The following is a 22,862-nucleotide window of genomic DNA, read 5'->3' on the forward strand; positions in this document are numbered from 1 at the left end:
TTTGGAGCACAATTTTTATGGTCATTCATTCAACAGACATTTGCAAATCAGGAACCATATTCTCCCTTTTACATTGGGTACACAGAAATGATTCAGACGTGAAACCTGTCCCCCAAGAGCTTACAATTTGTCAAGGGACAAAGAAGACATATACCCATATAATTGTAATATGAGGCACTCTGTTAAAGGCTAAGTGAGAATTGACAGGATGGAGCTGTCACCTTGAGCTGTTTAAGCAGGAGAGGTGGCGTTTGAGCACCAAAGATGCATTAGATTTGGTAAATGGGAAAGAGAAAGGACATTCCAAGCAGAGGCAATGGCATGAGCAAAATCTTGGAGAAAAGGGAAAAATAGTTTTGGTGGGGAGGGTAAGCAAAAAGACCATCATGGCCAGGAGTATATCAAGAGTCACGGACTCATATTTTCAGGAGCCAGATGGGTAGTAAACATGAATAAAATGGACAGGGATAAATATTTGAAGAGATTCCACCTAAAGACACTCAGACAACTTTAAAACTCCTCTCAGCAAGGAATTGAAGTAAGGTGATGGATGCATGAGTTCATTATACTAATATGTGTGTTTTTGCATATATTTAAAATTTTACATAAAATGTTTAGCAAAACAAGAAGTACAAATACCCATGTGAACTTTTTTTTTTGAGACGAAGTCTCGCTCTGTAGCCCAGGCTGGAGTGCAGTGGCACGATCTCAGCTCACTGCAGACTCCACCTCCCCGGTTCACGCCATTCTCCTGACTCACCCTCCCGAGTAACTGGGACTGCAGGCACCCACCACCACGCCAGGCTTATTTTTTGTATTTTTAGTAGAGACGGGGTTTCACCGTGTTAGCCGGGATGGTCTCAATCTCCTGACCTCGTGATCTGCCCGCCTCGACCTCCCGAAGTGCTGGGATTACAGGTGTGAGCCACTGCGCCCAGTCCAGAACTTTTTTTTTTTTTAGAGTTAGGGTCTCACTCTGTCACCCAAGCTGGAATGCAGTGGCACTGTCATGGCTCACTGCAGCCTCCAACTCCTGGGCTCAAGTGATCTTCCCGCCTTAGTCTCCTGAGTAGCTAGGACTACAGGTACAGGCCACCACACCCAGCTTAGCAAGGGTTTTGTATAAATCAGCAAGTCATTGAAGATGTCTAGTAGAGAAATAACTTCATGAAAATCTAAACGTAGGAAGATTAATTTTAAGAGAAGAAGAAAAAAAGAGTTGTGTCATATATTTAGTCAAACATTTGTTGCCTGTCCTTACTATGTACTAGGCTCTAGTGATATAAAGGTGTACAATTCATGCCCTTGAGAGCTCACCTATATATAAATCCAACATTAACATCTTAATATATTATTTTGTACTTGCTGCTGTGTTGCCTTCTGGTTGCATTCGAGTTATTTTGTGTTTGTTGGAGCCTCATCAGCTGATCTAAACCTACTCCCTGCCACCACTCCCACCAGGCCCATGTTGGTCATCAGAAATGGACTGACTCGGCTGGGCACAGTAGCTCACGCCTATAATCCCAACACTTTGCGAGGCCAAGGCGGGCGGATCACAAGGTCAGGAGATCGAGACCATCCTGGCTAACACAGTGAAACTCCATCTCTACTTAAAATTCAAAAAATTAGCCAGGCGTGGTGGCGGGCACCTGTAGTCCCAGCTACTCGGGAGGCCGAAGCAGGAGAATGGTGTGAACCCGGGAGGAGGAGCTTGCAGTGAGCCAAGATCGCGCCACTGTACTCCAGTCTGGGTGACAGAGCAAGAAGACTCTGTCTCAAAAAAAAAAAAAACAGAAATGAACTGACTGCTGCAAATAACTCCTGTTACCACAGCCATGGCTAGTTTGTTTTTCTTCTGTTCTCTTTTTCAGGAGTAATGTGAGGATTCTTGCTTTTCTGGAAGCTAACACGTAGTCAGTGCCAAAGTAGTGACAGAAGAAATCTTGGGAGGAAGCATTTTTTTCTTGTACTTGAAACAGCTGCTGGGCCCACCATGGCTCCTGTGAAGATCAGCCATGTGGTATCGTTTTCTTCTCAGGTATATTAATCAGCAGGCATGATTTGTTTTCTTGATAACTGAAAGGAGTGAAAAAAATAGGAGTCTTGGCTCCACTTTCAGGAAACTCCCAATCTAATAGAAGAGACATTGTGAGTTCAGAGTCTAAGAGAAGAAACAGCTCTTGCCCTCAGGTTGTTCCCACAGAAGTGCAGGAAGAGCGAAAGAAGTCTTCTTAGAAGTTGAAAGTACAGAAAGCAGCACCCTCAGGATTCCACTCAGTTTGAAGAGCACTGGCAAAGCTGTAAGCCCAGAAACTGCACCAGGATCCTCAGAAGGGGAGTTTGATCATTCTATCATTGAGAACAGGGTAGGACACTTGAGGTAATCCCAGACCTGTGAGGTTATCACCACCACCATCAAGTGTGACCTCAGCCTCCTTCCTAAAAGTTCTACAATATCCCAATTAGAGCTAGATCCTAGGCCCTGAGACCAGGCCTGATCTGATGTGGTGATTCTTAGGGACTTCGCACCCTTTCCTCTCCTGTCACTGCTCTATTTACTCCTACTCCACCTCTTTCCCTTCTGTTATCCTGGTCTTTCTCAAGGGGTGCCATTGGCATTTGGGGCCATAAGTCTGTATTTTGTAGCAATATTATTTGCACGATGAGATACTTAGCATCCCTGGCCCCCAGGCTTCTTAGTCATTGTGACAGTCAAAAACATCCCCACACATTTCAAGAAGATCCTTAGACCAGGCACGGGACTCATGCCTGTAATTGCAGCACTTTGGGAGCCCAAGGCAGGAGGATCTCTTGAGCCCAGGAATTCAAGACCAGCCTGAGCAACACAGGGAGATCCCATTTCTACAAAAAATAAAAAATCAGCCCTGTGTGATAGCATGTGCCTGTGGTCCCAGCTACTCAGGAAGCCATGGTGGGAGAATTGCTTGAGCCCAGGAGGTTGAGGCTAACAGTGAGCCATGATTGTGCCACTGCACTCCAGCCTGGGCGACAGAGCAAGACCTTGTATCAAAAAAAAAAAGACCCTTAGAGAATCTTTAGGAACTAATATATTAACCCCTATTCTTAGAAAAATAAAATTAATATTACACTTACCCTCCTTACCTGCATGGTCAGGCTAAACAATTTGCTTCATAGACTTTTTACTTTTTTTAGACGGAGTCTCGCTCTGTTGCCGAGGCTGGAGTGCAGTGGTGTGATCTCGGCTCACCACAACCTCCGCCTCCTGAGTTCAAGTGATTCTCCTGCCTCAGCCTCCTGAGTAGCTGGGATTATAGGCACATGCCACCATGCCCAGCTAATTTTTGTATTTTTAGTAGAGATGGGGTTTCACTATGTTGGCCAGGCTGGTCTCAAACTCCTGACCTCATGATCCGCCCGCCTTGGTCTCTCAGAGTGCTGAGATTACAGGTGTGAGCCACCACGCCCAACTGCTTCATAGACTCTTAGCCTTATAAAATGCTAGAGAACATTAGCTAGTTTCAAACTTCGTGTTTTCCACTGTACTCTGTAGAGACCCACTTCTGTAAGTTGAAAGGGAGAGGGGGACAAGTATGTCTCTAGTCCTCCCTACCTGTGCTTTAACCAGAGCTCTCCTTTTATTTATCAAAAAAAAAATGCACACGTGTGCGCACACACACACGTCAGTGTAAGATTTCAGTTAAAAGGGTTTTATTGCTAAAACAAAAAAGGTTGAAAACCATGAGTCTGGTCTCTCTCTTTTACTTATGGATGAAGACATTTAGATTACAGGGCTCATACCTGTAATCCCAACACTTTGGGAAGTTGAGGTGGGAAGATAGCTTGAGGCCAGGGTTGGAAACCAACCTGAGCAATATAGCAAGATCCCATCTCTACAAAAAATTTTAAAATTAGCCAGGTGCGGTGGCTCACACCTGTAATCCCAGCACTTTGGGAGGCTGAGGCGGGCAGATTGCTTGAGCCCAGGAGTTCAAGACCAGCCTGGGAAACATGGTGAAGCCCCATCTCTACAAAAAATACAAAAGTTAGTCAGGTGTGGTGGCACGCACCTGTAGTCCCAGCTCCTCAGGAGACTGAGGTGGGAGGATCCTGAGCCTGGGAAGTTAAGGCTACAGTGAGCTGCGATTGTGCCACTGCACTGTACCCTAGGTAATGAGCAAGACCCTATCTCAATTAAAAATACAAATTAACTAGGTGCAGTGGCACACACCTGTAGTCCGAGCTACTCAGGAGGCAGAGGCAGGGGGATCACTCAAGTGATCCTCCCAGGGATTTGAGGCTGCAGCAAGCCATGATTGTATCCCTGCACTCCACCCTGGGCAAGACCCTGTCTCTAAAAAAAAAAAAAAAGAAGAAATTTATTTATTTATTTATTTACTTATTGAGATAGGGTCTCACTCTGTCGCCCAGGCTGGAGTACAGTGGTGCAGTCTCGGCTGACTGCAACCTCCGCCTCCCAGGTTCAAGCGATTCTCCTGCCTTGGCCCCCCAAGTAGCTGGGATTACAGAAAGAAAGAAATTTTGACCCAGAGAGAGAAAGTAGTTTACCCAAGATCTCTCAACCAAAAAATATCTGGCTTTAGGTTAGAACTCAGAATGTATACTTAATATCACTATTGTTGACTTTGATTAATCACTTTATATCTAAGCATCAGTTATAAACTTAGAATAAAAATCTTTGACTTTCTTATCCCACAGAATAACTATAAAGATAAATAAATGTCCTTGGAAACATCTTGGCCGGGCACGGTGGCTCACGCCTGTAATCCCAGCACTTTGGGAGGCCAAGGTGGGCAGATCACCTGAGGTCAGGAGTTCAAGACCAGCCTGACCAACATGGAGAAACCCCATCTCTACTAAAAATACAAAATTAGCCAGGCGTGGTGGTGCGTGCCTGTAATTCTAGCTACTCAGGAAGCTGAAGCAGGAGAATTGCTTGAACCTGGGAGGTGGAGGTTGCAGTGAGCCGAGATCGCACCATTGCACTCCAGCCTAGGCAACAAGAGCAAACTCCATCTCAAAAAAAAATAAGAAAAAAATCTTATAAATGAAATAGTGTATCATGGTGGTTAAGAGCTCTGCTTTTGGGCCGGGCACGGTGGCTCACGCCTGTAGTCCCAGGACTTTGGGAGGCCGAGGCGGGCGGATCACGAGGTCAGGAGATCGAGACCATCCTGGCTAACACGGTGAAACCCCGTCTCTACTAAAAATACAAAAAAAAATTAGTCGGGTGTGGTAGCGGGCGCCTGTAGTCCCAGCTATTCGGGAGGCTGAGGCAGGAGAATGGCATGAACCCGGGAGGCAGAGCTTGCGGTGAGCCGAGATTGCACCACTGCACTCCAGCCTGGGCGACAGAGCGAGACTCTGTCTCAAAAAAAAAAAAAAAAGAGCCCTGCTTTTGGCTGGGCGTGGTGGCTCACGCCTATAATCCCAGCACTTTGGGAGGCTGCGGTGGGTGGATCACGAGGTCAGGAGTTCAAGAACAGCCTGGCCGCCGGGCGCGGTAGCTCATGCCTGTGATCCCAGCACTTTGGGAGGCCGAGGCGGGTGGATCACGAGGTCAGGAGATCAAGACCATCCTGGCTAACACGGTGAAACCCCGTCTCTACTAAAAATACAAAAAATTAGCCGGGCATGGTGGTGGTTGCCTGTAGTCCCAGCTACTCAGGAGGCTGAGGCAGGAGAATGGCGTGAACCCGGGAGGCGGAGCTTGCAGTGAGCCGAGATAGCATCATTGCATTCCAGCCTAGGCTACGAAGCGAGACTCTGTCTCAAAAAAAAAAAAAAACAAACCTGGCCAAAATGGGGAAACCCTGTCTCTACTAAAAATACAAAAAAATTAGCTGGGCATGGTGGTGGGCACCTGTAATCCCAGCTACTCAGGAGGCTGAGGCAGAGAGTTGCTTAAATTCAGGAGGTGGAGGTTGCAGTGAGCTGAGATTGTGCCACTGCACTCCAGCCTGGGCGACAGAGCGAGAGTCTGTCTCAAAAAAAAAGAGCTCTGCTTTCAGAAACCTGGGAATTCTGCTTTGCTTGGTTATTTAGCCTATGGCCTTCAGTAAGTTTCTGAACCTCTCAGCTTCAGTATTGATCTGTTAACTTGGAAGTAATAATAGTAACCACCTAAGAATTGTTATGAAGATTAAAGGAGGTCGTCTGGTAAATGGGATAGAGAAAAATGGTATCTGTAAACCATTTGGCACATGATAACAGTATTCCTATGGCCTCCCATCTAGTGTCTTTTCTATCATGTTAGGATGACTGGGAAGGTTTGGGGTTTGGGGATCCCTCGTTCGTGGGCATCCTTTTTCCCTTGGGCTCAGTGAGATTCCTGATTTTCTCCTCCTCTCTTACTTAGGATCCCAAGTATCCTGTAGAGAACTTGCTAAACCCAGATAGTCCAAGGAGACCTTGGCTCAGCTGCCCTCAGGACAAGAGTGGGCAATTGAAAGTAGAACTACAGCTGGAGAGGGCAGTGCCCATTGGCTACATTGATGTGGGTGAGTTCTCTGTGGCCTAGGAAACTTGAGGAAGAAACAGGAATGATAGTCCCCTCTAACTACTCCACTAACATGTCTCAGTTCATTCTGGCTGAGCAGCGTTTATGGAATAAGTTTTACCTGGGTGTCAAAGGGAAATGTGGCCCTTGCCCTTGGAGCAGATCTGTGTGGAGAACTCCAAGGGCTCTATTCACATAGAATACAATGTGAATGGCGCTCCTCAAATTATGCAACATAACTACCATGCTTTGATCTTAGTGGTCTGGGCAAAACCTTAGGACACTGACGTAATTATAAATCCCAGCCAGGCACAATGGCTCATGCCTGTAATCCCAACACTTTGGGAGGCCAAGGTGGGAGGATCCCTTGAGCCCAGGAGTGTGAGATCAGCCTGGGCAACGTGGCAAAATCCCATCTTTACCAAAAATACAAAAATTAGCCAGGTGTGGTGGTGCACACCTGTAGTCCCAGTTACATGAGAGGCTGAGGTGGGAGGATCACCTGAGCCCAGGAGGTCGAGGCTGCAGTGAGCTGTGATAACACCACTGCACTCCAGCCTGGGCAACAGTGAGACCCTGTCTCACAAAAAATAAAAATAAATCCCAACAAATAGAACCTGCATATACCTGTAAATATCCACGTCAGGAGGATGCTGGAGAGATGAACTATGCAAGGATAATCTAAGAAGGCTGAATAGGAGTTTATGGATTGAGAAGATTGACCTTAGAATTCTCTGGAATCTAGAACTGTCCAGTCCACTGGTCTCAGTTTTGTCAGGACAGAGAGATGTCAGGCTCCCTAGCAAGGAATTAAGAGAGACAGAATTTAGCTCTCTCCACCAGGGCCAGAGGACAGAGAAGCAACAAGTCTCTTTAATCAGGGGAAAGTTTCTGGCTGGGAGGAACAAGGTGAATGTGTGACACTGGTATTTAGTGGACTGGAGTCTCATTCCACTCCAGTTACTGGCTCCCTGTGGGACTCCACATATCGCTGAACCTTTCTGGCTTTCAGCTAGCTGTAAAGTAGAGGAGTGTCCTCCTTCCACCATATTCCTTTGTCTTCAGTCATCTCATCCCTCTTATCCTTCTCTCAACCTTTCATCCCCAGGTAACTGTGGCTGTGCATTCCTGCAAATTGATGTGGGCCGTTCTTCCTGGCCCCTGGACAGACCTTTCATAACCCTGCTCCCTGCTACCATGCTAATGTCTCTAACTGATTCAAAGCAGGGGAAGAACCGCTCCAGGGTCCGCATGTTCAAAGATGGTAAAGAGGGCAAAAGCAGAAAAGACGGGGGTGGTCTTTATGAGAAACAGAGATGCAGTACTAAAGAGGACTGTGAGTGCTACTGGGTGTAGACTGTGGGAGGGAACCTATGCAGGGGTTTAATAATATCTGTTGGGGGCAAAGGGTGGTTAAGGAATGGTGTGCTTGTGTGTGAGATTTGTGTGGTGAGGATGCATGCTAGCTGGGGAGATGGAGATTTATGAACTATTTATATTTATACGTAACTTGTGGTTTGGTAGGGCCCAATACATAGAACACACACACTTATTGATTAATATATTTTTGTGGCCAGGCGTGGTGGCTCATGCCTGTAATCCCAGCACTTTAGGAGACCGGGGCAAGTGGATCATCTGAGGTCAGGAGTTCGAGACCAGCCTGGCCAACATGGTGAAATCCCATCTCTACTAAAAATATAAAAATTAGCCGGCACGGTGGTGAGCGCCTTTAATCCCAGCTACTGGGGAGGCTGAGGGGGCAAAATTGCTTGAACCTGGGAGGCAGAGGTTGCAGTGAGCTGAGATCGCGCCATTGCATTCTAGCCTGGGTGACAAGAGTGAAACTCTGTCTCAAATAATAATAATAATAATACGTTTTTGTGGGTATAAGTGTGGATGTAGGATAGATGTTTATGTAAGTGATGGAAGGCTATATAGTGGTTATAGTTGTGTAGCATATAATGTTTACTGAATTTATACAAATCTCTGTTCACTAGGCACTACAGAAAAAACATAAGATCTGATTCCTAGCCTCTAGGGATGTACAGTCTCATGAGGATTTGTCTGTTTTTAAGTTGGAAGTATTTGTAATGTTGTAAAGGAAGAGTGACATTGGAGGGGCATATGATTTGGAGAAAGTGAGGTACTGACTGGACAGTGTTAGGAACTAAAAATATAGAGGGTTTGTGATATCGGAATGTGATACTGTGAGCATGTAGAGCACGTGGTGGTGTGAGGGAGGTTGAGGTCTTATGATCCAGGAAGGGCCAATATATATCTCAGGTAATCCACTGGGCCCTTACTCTGCAGGTAACTTCTTCTTAAAATGAGATATTGATGAGGTCCCTGGAGAGGTATAGAATTCATGCTGAGAATAGTGTGGAACTGTGACAGAGGAGTGATGAGAAGGCAAGGGACTGAATATGAGAAGGCCCTGACTGGCCTGCTTGGCATTACCATACCCTGAGCACCCAAGCTGAAGGGGACATTTACTGAAGACCTCCTTCTTCTTTTGTTGGAGGTTACTCTCTATAGCTCTTTTCCTTAGTATTGACCTTTTCTTCCCCATTTATGCATTTCCATTCCCCCCTGATTTTGTTTCTCTTTTTTCCTTGAGTTGATTTCCTGGCTCCAGCCTCAGGAGAGTTATGGGATCGACTTCGCCTGACCTGCTCCCAACCCTTCACGCGTCATCAGTCCTTTGGTCTGGCCTTTCTACGGGTGCGTTCTTCTCTGGACTCCTTAGATGACTCTGTGGTGGGTCCCTCAGCCCTTGTGAGCTCTGTGCTGAACAAGGTATGTATGATGGTGGAGTGAAGATTTAATGTTTTCCCTTCCTTTTCAGGTTTCTGGTTAAGAAACTGATGCTTGTTTGAGACATAGACACACACACACATACACACACACACACAAATACAAGTATCAGTGGGCTTGATACCCTTTCTTCCAGGTAGGAGTGAACTCCTCTCCTTCCCTCTTTCCCACACGTAGAATATGGAAGTGAGTGAGCCTTGGATACAGTATACACAAAGCTTTTGGACTATTTGCTCTTTAGCCATAAATTATTCTTGGATCCAAACTTAACTTCATACTTTATTTCTAAGTTATTGGGTGACTGTAGCTTTTATCAGACTTTTCCTTTGAGCACTGTAAGTCCCAAAGCTCCCATGTAGTTTCTCTGTCATTATTCCCTTACAAAGTTATATCTTTACATGTGTGCTCTGCAGTTTCATTTGTTCCCCTGCTTTTCTCCCTGTACAACACATATATACAGGCATACCTTAGAGATGTTCCAGGTTTGGTTCCAGATCATTACAATAAAGCAAGTCACACACATTTTTTGGTTTTTCAGTGTATATAAGCCAACAATTATCTGAACCTTCAGCGAGTCGTAATCTTTTTTTTTTTTGAGACAGAGTATCTCACTGTTGCCCAGGCTGGAGTGCAGTGGGGCGATCTCGGCTCACTGCAAGCTCCACCTCCCAGGTTCTCGCCATTCTCCTGCCTCAGCCTCCCAAATAGCTGGGAGTACAGGTGCCTGCCACCACGCCCAGCTAATTTTTTGTATTTTTAGTAGAGACGGGGTTTCACCGTGTTAGCCACGATGTTCTCGATCTCCTAACTTCGTGATCCGCCCGTCTCGGCCTCCCAAAGTGCTGGGATTACAGGCGTGAGCCACTGTGCCCGGCCAGCGAGTCGTGATCTTTTTGCTAGTGGAGAATCTTGCCTCAGTGTTGATAGCTGCTGACAGATCAGGGTGGTTATTGCTGAAGGTTGGGCTGGCTGTGGCAATTTTGTAAAATAAGACAATTAAATTTGCCACATCAATCTACTCTTCCTTTCATGAAAGAGTTCTCTGTAGCATGTGATGCTGTTTGATAGCATTTTAACCACCGTACAACTTCTTTCAAAATTTGAGTCAATTCTCCCAAACCCAGCCACTGCTTTATCAACTAAGTTTATGTCATAGTCTAAATCTTTTTTATCATTTCAATAATGTTTGCAGCATCTCCACCAGGAGTAGATTTCATCTCAAGAAACCACTTTGCTCATCTATAAGAAGCAACTCCTCATCTGTTCAGGTTTTATCTTCAGATTGCAGTAATTCTGTCACATCCTCATGTTCCATTTCTATTTCTAGTTCTCTTACTATTTCTTTTTTTTTTTTTTTTTTTTTCTGAGACAAAGTCTCGCTCTGTCACCCAGGGCTGGAGTGCAATGGCATGATCTCGGCTCACTGCAACCTCTGCCTCCCGGGTTCAAGCAATTCTCTCACCTCAGCCTCCCAAGTAGCTGGAATTACAGACACGCAGCACCACGCCTGGCTAATTTTTTGTATTTTAGTAGAGATGGGGTTTCACCATATTGACCAGGCTGGTCTCAAACTCCTGGCCTCAAGTGATCCACCCACCTCAACCATCCAAAGTTCTGGGATTACAGACATGAGCCGCCACGCCCGGCCTAGTTCACATACTATTTCTGTCACATCTGCAGTTAATTTCCTCCACTGAAGTCTTGAAAGCCTACCAGGAGGGTTGGAATCAACTTCTTCCAAACTCATGTTAATGTTGATATTGTGACCTCCTCCCATGAATCACCAGTATTCCTAATGGCATCCAAGATGGTAAATTATTTCCAGAAGGTTTTCATTTACTTTCCTAGATCCATCAGAGGAATCGCTATCTATATGGCAGCTATAGCCTTACAGAATTTATTTCTTAAATAGCAATGCTTGAAAGTTGAATTACTCCTTGATCCGTGGGCTGCAAAATGGATGTTATGTTAGTAGGCATGAAAACAACATTAAGCTCCTTGTACATCTCCATCAGAGCTCTTGGCTTAGGTGCATTACCAGTGAGCAGAAATGTTTTGAAAAGGAATCTTTCTTTCTGAGTATTAGGTTTCAACTGTGCGTTTAAAATATTCAGGAAACTACGCTGTAAACTGATGTGCTGTCATCTAGGCTTTGCTGTTCCATTTATAGAGCACAGGCAGAGTAGATTCAGCATAATTCTCAAGGGCCGTAGGATTTTTTAAATGGTAAATGAGCATTGGCTTCAACTTAAAGTCACCAGCTGCATTAGTCCTAAAGAGAGGGTTAGCTTGTCCTTTGAAGCCAGGTGTTGACTTCTCTTCTCTAGCTATGAAAGTCCTAGGTGGCATCTTCTTTCTTTTTTTTTTTTTTTTTCCTTTTGAGATGGAGTCTTGCTCTGTCACCCAGGCCGGAGTGCAGTGGCGCAATCTTGGCTCACCACAACCTCCGCCTCCCAGGTTCAAGCAATTCTCCTGCCTCAGCCTCCTGAGTAGCTGGGACTATAGGCACACACTCACACACCCGGCTAATTTTTGTATTAGTAGTAGAGATGGGGTTTCAACATATTGGCCAGGCTGGTCTCGAACTCCTGACCTTGTGATCTGCCAGCCTCGGCCTTCCAAAGTGCTGGGATTACAGGCATGAGCCACCGCGCCTGCCCCGCATCTTCTTTCAATAGAAGGCAGTTTCATCTACGCTGAAAATCTGTTGTTAGTGTAGCCACCTTCATCAATGATCTTAGCTAGATCTTCTGCATAACCTGCTGTAGCTTCTCCATCAGCACTTGGTGCTTCTTCTTGTACTTTAATGTTAAGGAGATGGATTTTTTTTCCTTAAACTTCATGAACCAACCTCTGCTAGCTTCAGACTTCTCTTCTGCTGCTTCTTCACCTCTCTCAGCCTTCATAGAATTGAAGAGGGTTAGGGCCGTGCTGTGGATTAGGCTTTGGATGAGTGTATATCATGGCTGATTTGATCTATCCATACCGTTAAAACTTTCTCCATGTCAGCAATAAGGCTGTTTTGCTTTCTTATCATTCATGTGTTCACTTAGAATAGCACTTTTAATTTTCTTCAAGAATTTTTCAGCTGGATGATGTGGCTTATGCCTGTAATCCTAGCACTCTGTGAGGCCAAGGCAGGCAGATCCCTTGAGCTCAGGAGTTCAAGACCAGCCTGGGCAACATGGCAAAACCCCACCTCTACATAAAATACAAAAATTAGCTGGGCCTGGTGGCTCATGCCTGTAATCCTAGCAATTTGGGAGGCTGAGGCAGGCGGATTGCCTGAGCTCAGGAGTTCAAGATCAGTCTGAGCAATATGGTGAAACTCCGTCTCTACTAAAATACAAAAGATTAGTCGAGTTTGGCAGCGTGCACCTGTTGTCCCAGCTACTTTACTTTCTACTTTAGTAAGAAAGGCATGGCAAAGGCTAAGGTAGGCTGAAAGCTAGGCCTCCTGTGGCAAACAGTTAGCCAAGTGGTAAATGCAAAGAAAAAATTCTTTTTTTTTTTGAGACAGGGTCTCACTGTCACCCAGGCTGGACTACAGTAGTGCAATCTGTACTGAGGCTGAGGCAGGAGAATTGCTTGAACCCAGGAGGCAGAGGTTGCAGTGAGCCAAGATTGCGCCACTGCACTCCAGCTTGCGCGACAGAGCAAGACTCCATCTCAAAAAAAAAAAAAAAAAATTGGCCAGGCGCGGTGGCTCACGCCTGTAATCCCAGCACTTTGGGAGGCCGAGGCGGGTGGATCACGAGGTCAGGAGATCAAGACCATTCTGGCTGACATGGTGAAACCCCGTCTCTACTAAAAGTACAAAAAATTAGCCGGGCGTGGTGGCAGGCACCTGTAGTCACAGCTACTTGGGAGGCTGAGGCAGGAGAATGGTGTGAACCTGGGAGGCGGAGCTTGCAGTGAGCCGAGATCGTGCCACTGCACTCCAGCCTGGGCGACGTGCAAGACTCCGTCTCAAAAAAATTAAAAAATAAAAAATAATTATCTGGGCGTGGTGGCACGTGCCTGTAGTCCCAGCTACTTGGGAGGCCAAGGTGGGAGGATCACTTGAGCCTGGGAGGTGGAAGTTGCAGTGAGCTGAGATTGCACCACTGTACTCCAGCCTGGGTGACAGTGAGACCCTGTCTCAAAAGAAAAGAACTTGGCCGGGCGCGGTGGCTCACGCTTGTAATCCCAGCACTTTGGGAGGCCAACGCGGGTGAATCACGAGGTCAGGAGATCGAGACCACGGTGAAACCCCGTCTCTACTAAAAATATAAAAAATTAGCCGGGCGTGGTGGCGGGCGCCTGTAGTCCCAGCTACTCGGAGAGGCTGAGGCAGGAGAATGGCGTGAACCCGGGAGGCGGAGCTTGCAGTGAGCCGAGATTGCGCCACTGCACTCCAGCCTGGGCGACAGAGCGAGACTCCATCTCAAAAAAAAGAAAAGAACTTTTTCTTTGCATTTACCACTTGGCTAACTGCTTGCCACAGGAGGCCTAGCTTTCAGCCTGCCTTAGCCTTTGCCATGCCTTTCTTACTAAAGTAGTCGTCTCATCCCTCTTATCCTTCTCTCTGTGGCTGTGCTTTCCTGCAGATTGATGTGGGCCATTCTTCCTGGCCCCGGACAGACCTTTCATCTCCCTGCTCCCTGCAACCACAAAGTGAGAGACATGTCACTTTTCACTTCATTTGAATACTTAGAGGCTATTGTAGGGTTATTAAATGGTCTAATTTCGATGCTGTTGTATCTCAGGGAGTCGGGAAGCCTGAAGAGAGGGAGAGAGACAGAGGAATGACCAGTCAGTGGAGCACACATACAACGTTTATCAATTAAGTTTGCCGTCTTAGGTTAGGCACAGTGTCTCACACCTGTAAGGCTGAGATGGGAGAATCACTTGAGGTCTGGTGTCTAAAAAAAGACCTTGTCTCTAAAAAAAAAAAAAATTAAACAGGCATGGTGGCACACATCTGTAGTCCCAGCTACTTGGGACTGAGGCAGGAAGATCGCCTGAGCCCAGGAGTTTGAGGCTGCAGTGAGCTATGATTAGTGCAGCTGCATTCCTGCCTGGGTGACAGAGCGATACTCTGTCTCAAAAACCAAAAAAGTTTACTATCTTATGTGAGCACAATTGGTGGCACCCCCAAAACAGTTACAATAGTAACATTAAAGATCACTGATCACAGATCACCGTAACAGATGCAATAATAATGAGAAGGTTTGAAATGTGAGAATTACCAAAACGTGATGCAGCAACACGAAGTGAGCACATACTGTTGGCAAAATGGTGCTGATAGACTTGCAGCGTTTCACACACCTTCCTTTTTTTAAGCACACAGTATCTATGAAGCACAATAAAATTAAGTACGCCTGTACGCCTAAGATAAGATATATGGATTTCTAGCCCTGAGGTTATATCAATTTACTTCGATTTGCTCAACCAGGCTTCTAGTTTTTTTCTTAACCCTATTCTGACTCCTCTCCTCTTGCTTTCTTGTTACACTTGTTTATCTTTCTAAGCCAGTACCCTCCATCATATTTCATTCATAAAAAAATGAGTGTTTTATCATATAAAGCTAAAGTCATGGAATTTTAGAGATCATCCAGCCCCCACCATCTCATTTTCCATCTCAGATAGGAAAACTTTTATATGTTCAAAGTCATACAGCGAATCAGAACAGCATAAGGACTAGATCTCCTGTCACTACACTCTGCCTACACTACACACTCTGCCTCTTGTGCACACTATACATTTCTTAGAAGTTTCAAACCTTTCACAACCAAAAGAATCCCAGTTCACATGAGCGAACTTCACAAGAGTCACTCCTTTTGAGATTCCTGAGAAAAGAGAGGCAGCATTGGGAAGAGAAAATGAAGTTAGAACAGAAAGAACAAGAGTAGATCCTTTTGTCGTGCAGTTTTAGGAGAGATCCAGAGAGTTAAGACAAAGTCATGTTTGGTCTGAGACTATTCTTCCATTGTGGAAAGGGCTAAAAAATGTAAAAGGACCGATGGTGGCAGTTCAGTGTGCCCTACCAGGTTCCACTGTTGCAGTGCTAGGAGCTGACATGACTGGAGCTCGATCTCTGTGATCCTGCCTAGTCAATAAAATGAAGCTCCGTGAGATTAGGAACCTGTCTGTCTTGTTCTGTAATGCATTCCTGGCACCTAGAACATTGCCCAGAGCAAAGTAGCCTTTTAGTGTAAATGTTCATTATATAAGTGACCTTTTAAAGGGGAGTTGTAGATAGAATCACCATAAAACTTATCATCCAAAACAGGACACTTTAAGGGCAAAGGAGAGCGCTATTAATAATTACACTAAGGCCACGCACAGTGGCTCATGCCTTTAATTCTAGCACTTGTGGAGACCAAAGTGGGAGGATCATTTGAGTCCAGAAATTCAGGACCAGCCTGGGCAACATAGCGAGATGCTGTCTCCACAAAAAATTTATTATTATTATTATTATTTTTTTTTTTTTGAGATGGTGTCTCACTCTGTCACCCAGGCTGGAGTGCAGTGGTGCGATCTCGGCTCACTGCAAGCTCCTCTTTCCGGGTTCACGCCATTCTTCTGCGTCAGCCTGCCCAGCAGCTGGGACTACAGGCGCACGCCACCACACCCGGCTAATTTTTTGTATTTCTAGTAGAGACAGGGTTTCACCATGTTAGCCAGGATGGTCTCCATCTCCTGACCTTGTGATCGTCCCACCTCGGCCTCCCAAAGTGCTGGGATTACAGGCGTGAGCCACTGTGCCCAGCCAAAAAATTTATTATTTATTATTTATTTATTTATGAGACAAGGGCTTGCTCTGTCATCCAGGTTGGAGTGCAGTGGCGTGATCACTCACTACAACCTCTACCTCCTGGGTTCAAACGATCCTCCCGCATCAACCTTCCAGTAGCTGGAACTACAAGTGCATACTACCAGACCCAAATAATTTTTTCTTTTTTTTTTTTAGACAAAGTCTCACTCTGTCACCCAGGCTAGAGCACAGGGGGCATGATCTCGGCTCACTGCAACCTCCCACCTCTGATTTTTATAGAGACCAAGGTCTCACTATGTTGCCCAGGCTGGTCTCAAACTCCTGGGCTCAAGCAGTCCTCTTGTCTCAGCCTCCCAATGTGCTGGGATTACAGGCGTGTACCACCACACCCAGCCTCTACAAAAAATTTAAAAATTAGGTACAGTAACTCATGCCTGTAATCCCAACACTTTGGGAGGCCAAGGCAATTGGATCGCTTGAGCCCAGGAGTTTGAGACCAGACTGGGCAACATGGCAAAACCCCATCTCTACAAAAATAACAAATTAGGCACGGTGGTATACACCCGTAGTCCCAGCTACTCAGGAGGCTGAGGTGGTAGGATCACTTGAGCCTGGGAGTTCAAGGCTTCAGTGAGCTGTGATTGTGCCATTGTACTCCAGCCTAGGCAACAGAGCTAAACCCTGTCTGAAGAAAAAAAAAAAAAAAATTATCCAGGCATGGTGGCCTGTGCCTGTCATCCTAGATACTTAGGAGGCTGAGGTAGGAGGATCACTTGAGCCCAGGAAATCGAGGTTGCAGTGAGCCGTGATCATACCACTATACTCCAGCCTGAGTGACAGAGTGAGGCCCTATCTCAAAAAATAATAATTATTATTATTATTGTACCGAGACAACAGATAGGACTGTTCCAGGCAAACCAGTACCTATGTTCACCCCAGTTTTAGGATAAATAAAATTTTCTCAGAGTTCTTTTCCACTTTGGCCGTCTAAATTACTCTGCACTTCTAGGACCATGGTGGGATGGAGGTCAAAGGGAGACAGCAACTGCAGAGTCTTGTCAGAAGGTATTGAACATCAACAGCAGGGTGAAACATACATGCAGGTAATTCGTGAAACTGTAGTGAAGGAATGTCCTGAAACATTTCAGCAAGAGACAAATGGTACATGTAAGCTGGGATTACAGATGGATGGCACTCAGTTTTATAATTTAGGATGCCTAAAACGTCATAGACTTTTTTTCTAATGAGTCATTCTAATTGGTATGTTATAGTGAAAGCAAAACACAGGGCTTTTAACTCTGTGAAATGGGGTTATTATGATCACCAGTTTTCTAGTAAGAAAAGCACAGAGAAATTTAGTGGAGTGACCCAGGTCACACTGCCAAATAAGTCTTGGAGTGGATTTGAACCCAGGCCACTTGATTCCAACTAACCTTTGCTTAGAAGCTAATAATGAATCATTTCCTAATAATTAATTTCCTGATAATCTCACTTAGAGTTAAGGTTAAAATAAACTATCTCTACACACCTATCTAGTTACCCTTTCTAGTAGCATTCACTGTAACATTCATGAGACAAGGTAAAGAAAAATGAAAACCTGGAAAATTAAAGAAAAGATTTCAGGATTATTGCTAGGTCCAAGAGAAGATTGTAATGGTAATTAGAAAATATTAAAGAGTTAATGAGAATAAAAATACTACTCAAGCTTGTAGAATGAAGCCAAAGTCATACTTTACAAGAAAGACATTTACCTTTAAAATAACCTGTGATAGAAGAATCAGAGTTGAAAATTAAAGACAAAAATTTTTTAAGGTAAGGGGAAAAAGGAAATTTCAATAAATAAAAAAGGAAAAAGGAATTAGGGGGCCGGGTACAGTAGCTCATGCCTGTAATCCCAGCACTGTGGGAGGCCGAGGCAGGCAGATGACTTGGGACCGGGAGTTCAAGACCAGCCTGGCCAACATGGCAAAACCCTGTCTCTACTAAAAATACAAAAATTAGCTGGCTGTGGTGGTGCACGCCTGTAATCCTAGCTACTCAGGAGGCTGAGGCATGAGAATCACTTGAACCTGAGAGGCGGAGGTTGTAGTGAGCTGAGATCATGCCACTGCACACTGCACTCCATCCTAGATGGCAGAGTGTGACTGTGTCTCAAAAAAAAAACAAAAAAAAAGAGGGGCCAGGTGCAATGGCACATGCCTGTAATCTCAGTGGTTTGGGAGGCCAAGGAGGGATGATCACTTGAGCCCAGGAGTTTGAGACCAGCCTGTGCAACATAGTGAGACCTTGTCTCTACAAAAAATTGTTTTTAATTAGCTGGACATGGTGGTGTGAGCCTGTGGTCCCAGCTGCTCGAGAGGCTGAGGTGAGAGGATTGCTTGAGCCCCAGAGTTCAAGGCTACAGTGAGCCATGATCCTGCTATTGCATCCCAGCCTGGGTAGAGCAAGACGCCATTTTTTTTCTTCTTTTTATTTGAGGCAGGGTCTCACTCTGTCACCTGGCTGGAGTGCAGTGGTGCAGTCACAGCTCACTGCAGCCTTGGCTTCTGAAGCCCAAGCAGTCCTCCCACCTCAGCACCTCAGCCTCCCAAGTAGCTAGGACCACAGACATGCACTACCACGCCTGGCTAATTTTTTTGTTTTTGTATAGACAGGGTCTCACTATGTTGCTCAGGCTGGTCTCAAACTCCTGGGCTCTAGCAGTCCTCCCACCTTGGCCTCCTAAAGTGCTGAGATTACAGCCACAAATCGCTGTACCCAGGGTGAGACCCCCATCTCTTTTTTAAAAAGTAGGGGTATAATCACAGATAAATTGAATTTTGACAAAGAATTAAGTCAGCATATGATGATATAAATAAAATCTCTATGCAGAAATTATCTTGGGAGATTATTGCACATAGACATTTCTGGAGCAAGGAGGTTATAAAATGCCTGTGATAGTTAGATATGGTGGCTAATGCTCTCTCTATGCCCGATATCTATATGCATATATACACACACACCTCTTTGTAGATGGCTAGAAACTGTGGCTAAAACTGGTAGGTTTTTAGTTGCAAGTTAACAAAATTGTTCACAAAATAAATCATGCTAAAAACTTAACAATATTATTCTATAATATTTAGAAGGAAATAATGAAATAATTGTCCCCAAAAAGTTCAGGCATTTAAGAGTAGTTCAATAGTTTGAGTAGGCCCTGGCACTAGGTAGCAGTGTCCCCTGGTGGTGAATCTTGGTATTTCATATCTCTCCATTTTTTTTCCTCAGGGTTCTTCTGATGCTGAGGAGTCTGGTCCTAGCCCCTGGCTAGCTAATCCTTCCATCCGGAGGACATTCTTCCCACATCCCCATACGTATGTACCTGACAGAGTGGAAGTCTCCCAGCCACCTCTGAGATCTTTCTCCTGGAAAAGAAATGCTATCAAGTCACTGACAAGCACACAAGACCAGCCTGGGTTCACCAAATTAATCACATACTCTAGGCCTAACCCTATCTGTATATTAAACTAGCTTTCTTGTTTAGATGCCATTGACTTCAGTGAGCAGAATAAGATCTATATTTCAAGTGGAACCAAGTACTGTCTGTTTCCCTGCAGTGACACCAAGGAAATTTCAGACCTCAGGAATATCCTAACACAGCTGCAGCCAGGGACTCTGGGGCGTTCAGCCCACATGGTGCTTTCTGCTGCCCGCAGGGTGCCTCCAGTCAGTGTGGCAAGCCCAAAGAACAACCATGCAGAACCAGGTTCCAGTCATCCAGACAGGGCAGGTGAGTCCACATGACCTGTTCCTTCCTGTCCCTAGCAATGCCCTTCCTCCCTGAATCTACCATTGCTCTAAAGGGATGGCTCACAAGTGGGACTTCATGTGGTAGAAAAGATAATTGTTGGTGTCTTGTTACCAGAAGACAAATCAAATATTGTACAGTAATTGAAAAAGCACTGGCCTAGGAATCAGGAATCCTTATCTCTTTGGGCCTCAGCTGTCAACCACATAAGGAAAGACGTAGTTTATTATTTTAAGAAAAAGACTAGAAGGGCACCTACTATAGGCTAGGCCCTAGAGCTATGAAAGCACTTTAAAATATATTAAATGCTGTACAAAGTGTTTCATAAATTCAGAATAACCAGACAAATAGAGGTTGATGGTTTTTATTATCACTCATTTGATGGATATTTATTAAACATTGTTTGTGCCAGGCTCTGTGCTAGGAATACCACAGTAAATAAAATAGCAATGCTCCTTCCCTAGTGGAGAAACACATGTCAGTGTCACACAAATAAATTTAAATCTTCAAACTGTGATGAGTACTGTCAAGGAAAAGCATAATTGGATGACTGGATTTAGATTAGAGAATCCAGGGAAAGTGCTTCATAGGAATTAGCATTTCATCTAAGACTTGAAGAGTGAGAAAGGCACACTCTGCCTCCAGGCAAAGAGGGTAGAAAGAATATTCTTAGAAGAAGGAACATCATATGTGAAGACTGTTTTGTTAAAGAACTATATTTAATGAGCATTTCTAATACAGAGCACAGAGCAGAGGAGCAAAACTCGGAGAATGATGTGGGCAGGATGAAAAGAAGAAAAGTGCAGCACCAAAGGTAAGTAGATCAATATGAAAGACCCAAATCACCTCCCCAAACCTTATTGCCCTTTTGCAGCTGTCCTTCCCCCAGTCTTGTTTTATTAAGGTCAGAGAGTATCCTTGTGTCTGGGTTTAACCTGTGGGTCTAGACCTAAGGGCAGTGAAGAAAAGATATCCTTGTCCACATGTTGTCAGGTTTGGAACTAGGCAAACAGGCAGTCCTGTAGTGAACCAGAATCTGAAGATGAGTATGCTGTATTTTATGGGCTTCATCAAAATCTAAATCTTTGCCCGGGCGTGGTGGCTCATGCCTGTAATCCCAGTATTTTGGGAGGCCGAGGTGGGCGGATCACCTGAGGTCAGGAGTTCGCCAACACGGCGAAACTTCGTCTCTACTAAAAATACAAAAATTAGTCGAGTGTGGTGGCATGCGCCTGTAATCCCAGCTACTCCAGGGAGGCTGAGGCAGGAGAATCACTTGAACCCAGGAGGCGGAGGTGGCAGTGAGCCGAGATCACGCCATTGCACTCCAGCCTGGGCAACAAGAGTGAAACTCTGTCTCAAAAAAAAAAAAAATCTGAATCTTTTCTGCTTCAAAGGACACTGTCAAGAAAGTAAAAGACAACCCATAGAATATGGAAGAAAGTATTTCCATATCATATATTCAATAAGCCTCTTTTATCTAAAATATATAAAGAACCTTTACAAGTCAACAATAGAAAGATATCCTAATTTTTAGAATGGACAAAGAATCTGAATAGAATTTTCTCCAAAGAAGATATATAAATGGCTATTAAGCACATAGAAGATGCTCAACATCATTAGCCATCAGAGAAATGCCAATCAAACCCACAATGATTATTTCACACCTACTAGGATGGCCGTAATAAAAAAGATGGACAGTAACAAGTGTTGGCAAAGATATGGAGAAATTGGAACTCTCATACATATTGCCAGTGGGAATGTAAAATAGTGCAACTGATTGGAAAACAGTTTGGCAGTTTCTCAAAATGTTTATATAGAGTTACCACATGACCTAGCAGTTCAGCTCCTAGGTGTATACGTCCAAAGAATTGATAACAGGTGTTCACACAAAAACTTACAGGCAAATATTCAGAGCAGCATTATTCATAATAGCCAAAAAATTGAAACAACCCAAATGTCTATCAGCTGATAAATAAAATGTGGTATATCTATACTGTGGAATATTACTCAGCCATAAAAAAGGAATATAGTACTAATACCTGCTCCAACATGGATGAACCTTGAAACCATACTAAGTGTAAGAAGTCAGTCACAAAAGACCATATATTGTATGATTTCATGTCCAGAATAGGCAATTCCAAACCACTAAAGTAGATTAGCAGTTGCCAGAGTCTGGTTTGGGGTTTCTTTTCTTTTTCTTTCTTTTTTTTTTTTTTGGTTTTTTTTGTTGTTGTTGTTTTTTGTTTTTTTGAGACAGTGTCACACTCTGTTGCCCAGGCTGGAGTGCAGTGGCACAATCTCGGCTCACTGCAACCTCCATCTCCTGCTTCAGGCCATTCTCCTGCCTCAGCCACCCAAGTAGCTGGGACTACAGGCATATGCCACCACACCCAGGTAATTTTCGTGTTTTCAGTAGAGATGGGGTTTTGCCATGTTGGCCAGGGTGGTCTTGAACTCCTGACCTTAGGTGATCCACCTGCCTTGGCCTCCCAAAATTCTGGGATTACAGGCGTGAGGCACTGCACCCAGCCTGGGTTTGGGGTTTCTTTTGGGGGTAATGAAAATGTTCTGGAATTACATGGTTGTAATTACACAACTCTTGTCAATACCGGGTTTCGAATTGAATTTATATATATATATATTCAATTGTTTCAATTGTTTATATATATATAAATTCAATTCGAAACCGTATTGAAAGTTTGTATTACACATGTATTAGAACATTTTATTATATATATATATATTTTTTTTTTTTTTTTTTTTTTTTTTGTGAGACAGAGTTGTGCTTTCTCACCCATTCTGGAGTGCAGTGGCATGATCTCGGCTCACTGTAACCTCAGCCTCCCAGGTTCAAGCTGTTCTCCTGCCACAGCCTCCCAAGCTGGGTCTACAGGTGCACATCACCACACCCAGCTAATTTTTGGTTTTTGTTTGTTTGTTTGTTTTTTGAGATGGAGTTTTGCTCTTGTTGCCCAAACTGGAATGCAATGGCATAATCTCAG

At 44.5% G+C, this 22,862-nt stretch overlaps 1 protein-coding gene across 1 annotated transcript in view; it reads left to right on the forward strand.

Moving 5' to 3' along the window:
* The window catches only part of LOC100598272 (short transient receptor potential channel 2-like), a 48,328-nt gene that overhangs the window by 776 nt on the left and 24,690 nt on the right, over positions 1–22,862 (forward strand). The window contains 7 exon segments of the mRNA XM_030829634.1: positions 1,872–2,038; positions 6,359–6,500; positions 7,608–7,763; positions 9,117–9,295; positions 19,338–19,423; positions 19,667–19,839; positions 20,599–20,671. Of these exon segments, the coding sequence (XP_030685494.1) occupies positions 1,994–2,038; positions 6,359–6,500; positions 7,608–7,763; positions 9,117–9,295; positions 19,338–19,423; positions 19,667–19,839; positions 20,599–20,671 (854 nt within the window). The 5' untranslated portion in view covers positions 1,872–1,993.

This window comes from Nomascus leucogenys, chromosome 15 (assembly GCF_006542625.1).
Source record: "Nomascus leucogenys isolate Asia chromosome 15, Asia_NLE_v1, whole genome shotgun sequence".
Taxonomy (NCBI): domain Eukaryota; kingdom Metazoa; phylum Chordata; class Mammalia; order Primates; family Hylobatidae; genus Nomascus; species Nomascus leucogenys.